At 34.9% G+C, this 13,613-nt stretch overlaps 1 protein-coding gene across 1 annotated transcript in view; it reads left to right on the forward strand.

Moving 5' to 3' along the window:
• Nucleotides 1-13,613, forward strand: part of MRPL3 (mitochondrial ribosomal protein L3) — a 31,334-nt gene that overhangs the window by 5,643 nt on the left and 12,078 nt on the right. Inside the window, exons 5-7 of the mRNA XM_080385990.1 lie at nt 2,774-2,873; nt 4,798-4,858; nt 13,484-13,592. Coding sequence (XP_080242116.1) covers nt 2,774-2,873; nt 4,798-4,858; nt 13,484-13,592 — 270 coding nt within the window. The remainder of the gene's footprint in view (nt 1-2,773; nt 2,874-4,797; nt 4,859-13,483; nt 13,593-13,613) is intronic.

A 13,613-nucleotide genomic window follows, 5' to 3' on the forward strand; every position in this document is an offset into this window, starting at 1 on the left:
CTTTCTTGTGTCTATCCTGTCACTTCAGTCCATTTCCATTTTCTAGGTGTGACATTTTTCCTGGAGAAATGACAGCTGTGGTTTTAGTTTTCTGTTACCTTGGCTTAAGACATGCAAGAATCATGTAAATAATAATTTTCAAGTTTTATTACACACGTTAGACTCCTTACAGTCAATCTTTTCATAAAGATGATGTTACCCGTGATTCAATACATTGTCAGAGTAAAAATGTGCAGGAAGCAAGGAGGTATATAAAAAATTTCTATTTGAACAGCTCTTGAGAACTAAGAAAATTTTTTTAAAGCCAAACTACCTAAAAAGTCAGCTCAAGGAGTTTTTAGTAGTTTGAGTTATGTTAATGACTCTCTTGGACTTTTCACAAGTTAGCTCCTATTAATTTGATTGGATTTAGACTTATTTTAGTAAAGAAATTAATTAAATACCCTTAGACCAATCTGTGGTGAGGACATGGCCTGAGCCTGAGCTCCGTAATATTACTGTTATTGATGCTGCCGTTGTTGTTATCATCACTGTACAAACTAGGTAATTTCTAAGAAAGAATTTGGCATGCCGATTCTGAACAATTTTGCTTGTTAAGGTTGGGTGATGTCTTTCTGTGGCTTAGCTGCAGATTTGAATCATTGCTCTCCTATGTTTATCAGTCTTTTAATGTGTTTCTTTTCTCTCTGAAGTGTCTGAAAGTGAGAATTAAAAGAAAGCTGAATGATACTGTATTGTATTAGCATAAGCAGTTTATCTTCTGTTAATTCCTTGTAGGAACATCTCTCTTCCTCAGATGCCTCACAGCTACCGATTTTTAATTAATTCAATGTAATGATTCCATCAGTAATTTTACTAAGAAAGAGTTTCATGTATTTCATATTGCTTGGAAAATGATCACATATTTATGCATAATATTGCATATTTAGCAAGATATTTTTTTTCCTTTTAAACTTGAATATGTCTATTACAAGTGAACAGATTTTTCATTATTTTTTAATGCAAAATTATTCTAGAAAGTACAGTTCTGTAAGTGTAACAACAGTTTTTTGTCAGAAATATTTTATATGCTTCCCTGAAGTGAGGGCATATTGATCATGCTTCTATAATACTGGCAGATGTTGTTGGTCTTTTCAGAAATAAGAACATCTGAGAATTCACTCAGTGTTCTTCTATTTAGTATTGCTTTTTAGGAAGGCTTTGTAAAGACTGCAGTATTTTGTTTGTAGAAGTACATCTCTCTGACTTAACTGTCTGAAGAAAACTTGTTGGAATCAGAAGAGTGCAAGGCTATGGTGGGACTCTTGAGATGGAAGCAGTTTTTACCCTTTGACTTTACTATGCTTTTCTTCAGCTGTAGTAGCTCTTTGCAAGCAGTTGTGCTGAGCACAGAGCTCCCCTTGCTGTCGTCTTAAGGCGGCAGTTTTACATAACAGTGGAAATAAAGGATTGATATGCAGGCATTTAATAAGAAGTGGATTTCTTTATTTTTAATTCTTACATATGTTACTACAGTTTAATACAGTTGTCCTCCATTGATGCTTTAAATTTTTGTGGTCGTAGGGGAGATTTTTTATTTAGTTGATTAATTTTGTTTTTTAATTTGGGTTTGTACTATGAACTCAAATTAACAAACCACTCCAAAAATCCTTTTAACTCTCAAAGACTTTGTGTGCACACTTTGTCCTCAAATAAGGACAGATTCTTAAAGTTAAGATTTTGTATCTATGTCAGAGATTCTCATCATCTTGCTCCCTCATTCTTCACAAAACTTCCTTTGTTCTCCTAACACTTTTAAACCAGATCTATAAGAACAAAAGGAAGGTCAACATGCAGATTTTCAAAATAAGTTATGATTTTAAAGCCATTTACATTATTCTCTCTTTAAATACACAAAACTATTTTTGAGAGAGAGAGAGCGAATTGCGCAGAACTTTTGTGTAGTGAACCTCAGATATGTGACTATCCAAGTGTGACAGTATTCACAGGTGGTTAAATTGCTTTCTAGAATTCATTTGAAAAACAATCAGCTGCATTGCTTTTTTCCTGTGGCCACAGTTTTCCTGCATCAGTTTCCATTGCTTGGTATCATCTCAGTGGCCAGCTGTTCTATGAGTTGTCTTGTGAGCTGAGAGCAATTTTAAGTACTTCTGGTTTTGTCAGACTGCAAAAGAAGAGCCCTTCATTAGTAGGTCAGCATTTTTTTGACACTGAGTGTACTTGGTATATCTTAAAAATACATGAATCATAAAATTATTCTTCATTTTTCTTTTTTTGTTCGGAGACTCTAGCTTGGTTTCTGTGGGAGGTTAAGCATTTCGAGAAGTTTTTGCAAGACTAGGCTTTATTTCTGTGGTTTTGTTAGTTGAATAAATTATATTTATGGTGGTGTGGAACTAAGTCGTTAGAAGCTTTGAAAAAGAGAAAATGCTTTTAAATTACTACAAAACTCCTTAAAAGCCATGAAAAGGCAGTAATATAGTTGATGTACATTCTAAATGATTGTTTTCTCTTTTCTGATCTTAGAAATTTCCGTATGTCTCTTGTTTATGTGATGTAGCTGTAGGGTAAATAGTTGACAGAAAATAAAATGCAGACACAGGAGTTTTAAATTGATTTTCTATAGACATAAAATGCTAGTCTCAGGATGAAAGTGTAGTATGATATATCTGTTTCTCTGAGTGGTGTTGACAGTTTGCAATCCCTTTCTGTGCTAGGTTAATCCTTGGGTATTTTAAGATCACTTCTTTTTTATGGCTGCTCTTTGTTACAGGTATCAGAGGCTGCAATGGAAATTTTTAAAGAAGCTGGAGTACCACGGAAGCAGAAAGTTACAACATTTAACGTAACAGATGATGCCATAATTAAACCAGGTAATCTTTTTGAGCTACTGCATATTACATGCGTAATCATTTAACATCTGCTGCTTGTAGACCTAAACCGAGTTGACACGTGTATTTAGTTTTTGTTATGGAAATTGCTGAATTCTTAATTCATTGTCATTTACTACAAACATTTTTCTTAGGGAAAACTAGAAATTAGGCTTTACTTTCTAGGTGATGAGAAGTAGGATTTTTCCTTTTTCCTGGATGCTGTGTTTCCATTGATTAGAGAATGTCTGATCCAAACTAGCTAATATGAACATTGAGTTAAAAAAATAATTGTCTGTAACCTTGACTCACTTGTTAGGAATAAATAGGAATGCATTTACAAGAAGTTATCTGATTATCCTTATGAGAAGGGCACAGAATTTTGTGGCAATGTTTCTCAGGAGCCTAAAATAGCAGTTTGAGGTTTGTTTCTTCTTGCTGCATTCAGAAGTAGGACTGATGGCTATCATATATAGTGTTTTTTCTGACAACTTTATATTTATAGTATATTATATGTATATATTTATATACAACATTATAATGTTCTCACTAAAAATTAGTATTAGAAGTTTGGAGATTTAATGAAAAGTTTTATGGTTTTAAGGTTTTACTAGCTGGTGTATTTATGTTGCTTTCATTTTGTGCTTTTTGACAGTTGTAGGTATTTTCCCAAGAATTATGTAGCGTAGGAAATTCTAATATATATCTTTATTTACCTTTAAAGAAGGTTTTTGCAAGACCTTTTAAGACAGTGCAGTGACTGATTAAAATAAAATCTGACATGAAGAGGAAGTCTGGACTGATAAATGGAAGCAAAAGTTTGAGATAAAGCAGAATTGGAAGTTCTCAATAAGCTGATTTTAATTGTGTGTATTTTGTACATAACACTTTTCATGTACATGATTTTTTGTCAGTTGACAGGCATCTTATCCTAGGTGTGTATGGATCGTATAAATATAATATTAAATAATAGGAGTATTTTTATGCTTGACACTTAGGAGAGGTTTACATCACTTCAGTTTGTGTTCATAGAAATTTGAAAACACAGTGAAAATAGGTGTGGATATGAAGCAATTAAAATTTCTTTTTTTAAATTGTCTTAAAACAGGCTGGAAACTGTTAAACATGCTGCTGCATGCATCTCCAGATTGAAGTTAATTTATAATGAACTAATTTATCAATTCAGGTGTTTTGTTGGGTGTTTTTTTAAAGCTGCTAATAAAAGAATATTGCACTCAGATGAAAAAAATGCTGACAACAAAATAAATTTTAATTAGATTTAAAATGTTTCTACTACAAGCACTTGGAATGAGTGTAATTGCAGTCAGGTGAGTGATGTCACTGACCTACAGTAGCACTGCTTCTGCTAAAGGCTACTGTAATGGGCAGTTCCCCAGTGAATGAATCTGTACTTCTGCCACAGTCTTTGTAGTTTGGAAATACTGTGTCTTAACAAAGAGGAAGCATTGCAAAAATCTTTTTCTTGATTCCTAACCCCATTTTTTAATAGGAAGCGGTTAGGGGTTTGTTTTTTTAAAAAAAAACCCTCCACCTTGTGAAGTGCTAGTAGTTATAAGTGGAACATGTTTTGTTTTCTTGCCAGGTTTGTTTATTGTGAGTCTTCACTAATTAAGCATTTTGGGCTTTGTCTCTTTTGGTGTCTGAAGTGCAGCATATCTGAGTAAAGTCCTGACCCCTCCTGGTCCTACTCATCTGAAACTGGGGTAGGAACTGAGAAATGTGCTTAACATTAAATGTAACTACAAAGCATCTGGTTTAGTTGGTGTTTATAAGGAAGAACAAATAATATGTGAATATAAAGTTTTGTTTCCTTCACTGTGACTGTAATCTATGCTGGATGGTAATGACTGGATAGTGGTTTGAGGTTTTCAGCACTTGGCTGAACATGATCTCTTTTCTTTTGAAGGTACTCCTTTGTATGCTGCTCACTTCCGCCCAGGGCAGTTCGTGGATGTTACTGCAAAAACGTAGGTTCCTAATGATGTAATGTGTATGGTTCATCTTCCAAATAGACTGGTTGAATTTTTTTCCCCCTCTACTTTGACTTGAACTCATGGTTTACAAAAGCAAGGGTAGTGGCAGGAAATAGAAGTCCATTCAGCCATTGAGTCAAAAATATAAAATTATCTTTCTTTGCTGAGGCTTACTTTTGACTTTGAATATCGAAGGTAAACAAATAGTACTGTTAGAGCTATGGTGCTGATGTGTTGTCTGTCACACATACATGAGGTATTTAAGATATGTAGATGTGGCAGTTAGGCACATGGTCTAGTGCTGGACTTGGCAGTGCTAGGTTAACAGTTGCACTCCATGATCTTAAAGGTCTTTTCCAACCTAAACGATTGTATGATTAGCATGGAAGGGCTTGACAGACAACTTGAGAAGAGGTCCTTTAGCTTAGCAGGGGTGAAGAGGTCTATAACGCTGCATCTGTGATATGTGAAAGTGGGAATAATTGCATAAAGGCATCAGTTCCCAGAAAAACTGCTTAACTTTGATTTGGCAGAGAGAGATTTAACATGTGGACCAAAAGAAAAGCAAAAAGATTGTGAATACATTCAGCAGGACAACAGAGCTGTCAGATTCCGTTTTGGTTTTCTCTCGTATTCCAGCTCATCTCCTTGCCAGCAATGGCTAATGATCTTTTACTTTAACGTGGGAGGAATGATTTCCTCTCAGACCACTGTGAATGCCAAATTAGAGCTCAAGTGGTAGAGGGTGTCAAAAGAAAAACTGGCATCATGCAGCAAAGATTAAGTCTTACCTCTTCTATTACGTCCATGATTTCTACTGCCCAAGAGAACTGAGAATTCCTAGCTCTGTATTTCAATGAAGTGTATTTTTGTTGTGTTGTGATACAAAGATAATGTTTTCCATTTGATGTTTTATTTTTTGTGTAATGAAGGTAATATCCAATTGGTCTTGTTGAAATGTCATCCATTGTAATTGTCTCACATATGTTTAATACTTAAAGATGTCTAATATTATTCACAGGGCTTTGTATATATGGGGAAACCAACCATATCAGTACAGCCAAGCTGTCAGTTCTAATACACATGTAGGGGCACCCTGTTGAGAAAGGAGGTAAAGGAGTTGACTGGAATGAATATTTTTCTCTGTCAAACTTCATTACGTAATACTCGGAGCTCGTATATTATTCATTCTGCTTCTCAATTGCATTCAGTGAACAGCCTATAAGAGGCAATAGCTTGTTTGCAAAGCAAAGCATAGTGTCATTAGGAATACACTCATTCCGTGTAGATTAAGTGCACTTTGTTAATGCAGAAAAGCTTTGCTTTCCTAGAAGCATTTCAAGAACTAGGAAAGGCGTTTTTTGGTAATGTAAAAGATACTGGTAAGCAGCCACAGGGTATTGATTTGTATCTTGCTATATGTATTTGAAAATACGAGCAAGCTAAAAATAGACTGGGTTCTTGGTCATGTTCATGAACCCATCCTATCTTAATTCAGTATTTCTAATCTCTTTTCTCCAGATATTTGTATGATCCCATATCAGAAATTAGCCTTTTGTTTGTACTGCTGATTTTGATAGCATATTATATGCAATATTATTATACAGGTGAAGAAAAAATTCTTCAGCCAAAGAGAAAGATAAATTTATATTTTTTTAATCATGGGATTTCTGTCAATATGATTCTCTAATCATTCCATTCTTTCTGTATCTGGGGGGAGTTTAACCTTTTTCTATGACTTGCTTGCATGCTGATTTCTACTTTTAATGCTTCTTTCATCTTAATTTCCATGTTTCTGGAATGTTGCACTTACCACATTCCCTTAAATCTTGGGCAAGAATTAAGTTACTAGTTTTCCTTTGAGTCTTTTACTTTATTCCATGCAATTTCATCCAGTGTTGCTTTAAGTCAGGTACTTGGGCAGGGTTTGATTTTTCATTATTTTTCAGAATACTGTTTCTGTCATTCTTAGTTACAGTACTTGTAAGTACAAGTTTCACAATGTCACAAAAATATCCAAGAAATGCTTCAGTGAAGGGCAAAAAAAGTTGTCTTGGAAGTTATTATACCATTGAGCTGTAGCATTTGGGCTATGCTGTGGGGGAAAGATGAGAACATACTTAATGTTGGACTTGTGTTCTGAACCCCCCACAAGAGAAGCCGGCTTCTCCCTACTGAACAAAGAGGGAACCTGGGGAGGGTTCACAGGCTGAAATAAAGCCTTTGTACAGTTCTCTAAAGACCCATTTTCAAAAGTGGTGTAGGCACTTGAAAAATCCTGAGCTATAGGGGCATTTTGAAAAGGTACTTCAGGATATAATGCTGGGTTACAATAGGGAGCACAGTGTGAGTTCCTCTCCTTCCTCCCACAACTTCCATCTACCTGAATCAAATCATTATGGACATAAAAGGCAGTAATTCCTGGAAACTTGCTATCGCCGCTAATGAAGTTTTTAGATATACTTTTACATGAACATGTTCTTTACTTTTTTGTAATGGTCAGTAGTTTTGTTTTACTGGAGGAAACACTGAAGTGTGCAATGTTTGAAATCATATAGATGAAAATAGCAGTGTTATTTTAATAGCACGATTAATTCTAATTATTCCTTTAAAAAGGTTCACCTCAATGGGGAGATAATATAGTGGAATATAAAGGATATTTTATTTTTTTTACCAACTCTAATGATTCCGATGAGCAAGATATCCTTCTGTATGCTTCCTTCTGCCAAGATGTAAATCAAAAATATGTTCCTTAAAATTGAGCAAGCTTTTCTTAGTTATCATAGCATACTAAGTAACATACTTGCACTACATTTTGGAAGTCGTGGTTAAGCATCTTGATTTGGTTACCAAAGTGTAGTGTGTTTTTTTTATGACTGCTTTTAAACTTCCCTTGCAAATGTTTTTGTCTTTTGAAATGTTTTGATCCATCTGTACCTCTGAAGAGAAACACTTTCACAAAAACAAGAAGGTTCAGTTAAAGATGTGTGCAGTTTGTTTTTATTTGAAGTCTCGTAATTTGTTCAGCACAGTATGGGTAGCTTTTAAAGCACTGACAGTAGGCAGTGCATCTGCATACTGTCAATCTTCTTCTTTAGTGCTGAATTTTTTTCTTAATACTTATTTTCAGCAATTTAAAAGCTCAATCCCAAAGTTTTATAGCAGTCTTTAATGACAAGACTTTTCCTTGGTGCTTCAGAGGCATCTTTCAAAAACATGTAAAGGCTTAGTGCCTTTTTTAGGGACAGCAATAAACTTCAGAATTCCTGTGGGCTGATGGTCTGGTTTTACCCTGATATGCTTTGGGCTAAAATACATATCACAGTCCACAAACACTTCTCACGGGCTGCACTTCTGTCACTTCTTTAAGCCAGCATAGTAGAGGCTGCTGCCCATAGGGGAGGTGGTGCTTGCTCCTACAGAGCTCCCATTGACCTTCTGTCACTGCTACTGGCATCCTGAGTTGCATGAAGGAAAAGATCAGTGTGAGAAATCTGTATTCTTCACTAGGTTAGTTTTCAGCTGTATCAGTTGCATGTCCCAGCTTGTTGATCTTCTGCACTAGTACAAAGATGACCAAAACATGAGGATGGGGAGAGGTGGGACTGTGCCTTACAGTGGTAGCCCAATGCTGTATGGACGTGGAGGTGTAAAAATACCCTCCTTTTTCTGCCACTTCATGACCTGTTTCATCAACATTTCAGGAAACCTTTGGAACATCAGAAGTTTTGTCATTCCAAAGAAAAAGCCAACAGTAGTTTTATTTGAAATGTGCCAGAATTAAGTGGTGATTCTGGTGTGTTTATGGGTTTTTTTTAAGCTTTGCTAGGTTAACAGTGTAATCTGAGCCCGAAAGTATGCTCTACAATTGTCTGAATTATTTGACTAAGTAGTTGGGAATCCTTTTCCTCTGCGGCATCTAATTAATTGTCTTTTAAATTATCTAAGTTTGAAGAGTTAGCAGCAAACTAAATTGTTGTTTAATTAGAGTGCTTTATTCCAGTAACTTTCTAAATGAAAGCTGGCTCATTAGGTACTGGCATTTTACTTGTATCAAACCTGGAAAATGAGGTTTTGCACAAAATTAGGTGGTTAACCTGAACAGCTGCTTTCCTGCAGGTGAGACTAGAACAACTGTAATTAAGCTATATTTTTAATTCTAAAGAAGTATTATTTTCCTTTCATTTAACATTTGTGTATCTTAGTTTTGCATATCATCATTGCTGCCTGTGATTCCTTTCTGGGACTCAGGTAATCATGCTTCAGCAAAGCAAAGTTTAGTGACTAAATTCATTTATGGAATAACAGTGGCATTAGGCGTATCATACCTAATAAAGATAGGTCTTGTGCATGGGTTTTTGTTCAGTTATGGTGTTTAATGTTACTGTTGTCAGAACAAAAATATATAGTCTTTAAGTCAAGCCAAGATGACAGGTAAAAGATATATTAGGAAGAAATTACAACAGTGTCAAGTAGGATGACAGATGTTCTACTTCAGTGTACATTCTTGATTATCATATCTCAGATACTGCACACAACTTGATTCTTTCAGAATGGAATGTAGATATTAATTCTGTTTAATTATTAGATGGTTCTGGATTAAGATCCCACTTTGACAAACCATGCATGTTGTTCAAAAATATCTGAAGTTGTCAGTACTTATGCCTATTGAGAGATTTGGAGTTATACCACTTCTGATGCATGTTTGAGTTTGTTCTAAATTAGAATTGTATTGTGTTTCTTTTTAAATATTTCACAGATTGTAATGAGCTAGATGTGGTGGGATGTCAGTAGTTAGGACTTTTTTGGGGTAAATAAGGGATTCCTTTGATGCATTCTTAAATGAAATGGTGATGCAGATCATCATAAGAAAATAACTTCAGGAGAGGTACATGCTTGGTTGGTATCTTTTATACATATGTTGACTAATTAAATAGAATTATGTATATATAGTATACATGAAACAGTATCACATATTTAATAACAATATGTTTTAAACTTTTGATTTGGCTAGCTCACACTAATGTTATGAAATATTTGTTGGAAATGAGCTCACAAGACTTTTTAAGTAATAGAAGATCCCATGTTCTTTGGGGGGATTTTTTGTCTTTCATTCATTTTTGCAAAATACTGTTTTAGGTTTAGTTTCAATTATTAGTTTTTTTGTATTTCATTGGTGATAACTTGCTAAATGCATTCATACCTAGTGAATTTTAAGATCAAAGAAATCAATTAAACAATTTGAAATTAATAAGTGATACTATTAGCTGACATCTGGCATCTGTTCAGAAGTCAACAAGAAAATATCCTTACATATATTTGTTAATTTTTTGGAAAAAATAAAATAGTTTAAAAAACTGCAAACTGTATCAATCCTTCTTGGATTTTCTATAATATTTCTTTAACAGTATGCATCTTAAGTTCTCTTCCTTGCTTATATGAGTATTGATTTCAAAAGGACTTTGCTTTTCATACAATTGGAAGAATATAAAAGTTGTTGCATTAAAAATACAGGTAAATTTTGAGTCATGGAAAATGTAGTCATTATATTTGGTTTTTTGCATGTAGTACAGAAATTCACCACTTGCCTGAGCACAGAGATCACAGTCACATCAAGGTGGACTTAGGTTGGAAAAACAGTATTCTTCTAGAACGATTGAGCTATAGTGGCTGGGCTGCTAAGAACATAGTTGAACAGTCCTGCTTTTTAAATTTGGTTTAAAGATCTTAGTAGTTCCTTAATTTATATTAAATTTTACATTTTATTTACATAACCCTTTAGTTTTTATTCTGGTTCCAGCTTTATTTCACATAGAGCATGAGTCTAGGAAGAAATATACACTACCTCAGTAACTGTTTTTCATCTTGACATGTGTTTAAAGGACATTATAAATTGTTTATTAAAAAAATCAAAAACTCCAAAATTAAATAAAACTATAGCTTTTTATTTAATTAATAACAACTTGTTTTTATTTTCAATCATGATGATGGCAGTGTCATGTTGAATAGAAAATGTTCAAAAAATCAAAAAATAAAGTGTGTGTGTAGGTAATTCAGAGATCTTCAGTCATTTTTTCACAATTAAAAAATGAAACTATTCTAAAACATTATCATTGAACTAATATGACAAAAGAACCTTGGTAGATAGTAAAGCATTATTACCTTATGAAATACTCTAATTTCATCATTGAGATATCTTTCCTTGACTTGAGCCAGAGTATTTCAGATGTTGGAGATTTGTTTTCATATTCCAGATCAACAGATGTGTAAGAATGTTCAGGTTTACCAGAGTGTTCTTTTTTCAGTCGGGCCACACTTGCTGTGAATTTCCTAAGACTTCAATATTGTAAAGTACAAGTCTTTCTTCACAGAAAATGTGTAGTTGGAGAGACCGAGTAGAAGAGGAGCATAGTCTGTTACATAAGACATTAAACACTAGCAATTATATCATGTGACATAATTGCTTCTTGCTGAAAATACCTGATAGCATTTGATGAAGTAAACATTTTTTCAAAAAGTATCTCTTACAATTAACTCTTTCTTATATTTTTATATTTTATTAAAAAGTACAGTTTACCGTACTCTAAATTGTTCATGTCTAAAAACAAACAATCTGGATGAAATATTGAAGTGGTTTCATTACATCGGCGATTTATGCTTCTTGATGAAAGTTGATAGTACTGTTTTCTTTTGAAATGATAGCTTTTGGTGGTTGTATGGTTTTCTCTGAATGCAAGTTCATTTCTTCAGCTAAAGAATCAATCAATTCCCCAATCTGCTTGCTCTAGCTATCTGCACGACTGTTGTTGTGCAGCCCACTCGCAGTTGGGTTTGGAGAGTTTGCTAATTCCATCTTCCAGCTAGAGATGCCGGCAGCAGTCTACTTGGAAACATGGCCAGTAATAGATAGTTCCAAAGGAAAAAACAGCATTTTGGCAGAGCAGATAAGAGTTTTTGTGTAGCTTAGTTTCTGCTATGTATTTTAAAGTTATTAATTCCCTAGCAATCTGCAGGCATAGAAAAAGACAAATTTTGAGCCTTTCTTAAAGTGTATTTTTCAAACTGTTTTTCACAATTATCTCTGTTTGTTACTGCAGGCTTTTAAAATAAGCTGATTCATGAGAAACTGGTGTAACAAAACATTGCATCCTTTAGATTTCTGTCCTGTGTTCCTGATCCCAGGTAGCCCAGGTCCTCCCTCCTGCAGATGCCATCAGCTCTGTCCCATAGCCCTGACCCTCTCCATATCCCCAGGTTTCACCACTGTCAGCTGGCCTGGAAGTCTTGCTGGTGGCAACCACTTGCGTGACTGGCTAACTGGCAAGCCAAAGGAACATGTCACCAATTGAATCACATTTTAGGATTTCCTCAGGACTTTTGATTTCAAACAATTACATATCTGTCTTCTGTACCAGATTTAACTGGAGTTGACCACTGGGTTCTGAGCAGGTAGACGTACACCCTGGTTGCTCTAGTCTTGTTTCCTTACAGTTCTGTGGCTTTAGTGAGTCTTGCTGTTTGTGGCTGGTTTTGACTGTAGTTTGACTTGCTGTAGGCCAGCAATCAGTGGAGAATATAGAAGAGGAAAGAATCCAGGTTTTGTTTTCCACATTTGTATATTGTTCTGTAGTTTTTAATGGTAATGCTTTTCTTATCAGGGGAGTCAGCAAAATTTAGTCCATATATACAGCTGTGCGCATACTCATACCCAGTTTTATTTTCCTGTGTTTGACTGGAAGGTTCTAATGCTTGAAGTAATAGGACCGTGACATTGCAAAGTACATTAGCAGAGAAAGGATTTCTGTAAACTGGAGGAAAAGGATCATCTTGTTAAATTAATTAAATAATCAGGCAGCCATAAACCCTGTGGTCAGACTTTTTCTTTTGGAAAGAGACAATGCTGGTTTAAACACAAGCTTTAATCGGCTTTTCTTTTGTGCAGTGGTGAGGGAGTTTTTCCTGTCAAGTCTGCCCCTGCAGTAAACAGAGAACTCCAAAGCCAGTAACATTATCATGTGCCTCAAAGATTAAGGCATGGACCCTGAAAATATGTTTTATTTGTTATTGTGGTTTAGACCTTATTTGTCAGATGAGTACCGATCAAAAGAGTTGTGTTTTCACTACATAGCAAACTGTTTAAGAGATTAGTTTGGAAAATAAATGTTTCTTCATTTATTTTTATACTAGTCTAAGCAGCCGTCTTTTCCCTCTCTTGATGCTTATGTCCTGTCCTTAAGTTTTGGTATGTGTTATTACGTAGTTGCTTTTTATTTGTGGGTTTTTGGTTGGTTTTTTTGTTTATTCCGGTGTCCCCTCACCAAAAGCTTCATTACAGTACCATGTATTGAGGACCTTCGTAACAAGGAGCATTTTATGTTAGTGTTTTTGCCTATTTCACTATCTTCTAGTGCTTCTTACTCTGTAAAGCAGCCTTTAAGTATTGCACTAGAATATGTTTATGGTATAAAATACAGATTTTTTAAAAATATGTGTAGTCTTCTGTCTGCTGAGCTTTGCTAAAGGTAAAAAGATCATGAGCCTGATTTAAGTTATTGGTTATTGCTAGAAACCTTAAGTCTGACTAACCCCGATTTGTTTCTTAATTATTTTTCTTCTCAGAATTGGTAAAGGATTTCAAGGTGTCATGAAGAGGTGGGGATTTAAAGGTCAGCCTGCAAGCCATGGCCAGACAAAGACTCACAGACGTCCTGGAGCAATATCTACCAATGTGAGGGTTCCTATTTCCTGT

Source organism: Falco punctatus, assembly GCF_963210335.1.
Source record: "Falco punctatus genome assembly, chromosome: 4".
In the NCBI taxonomy this organism is placed as follows: Eukaryota; Metazoa; Chordata; class Aves; order Falconiformes; family Falconidae; genus Falco; species Falco punctatus.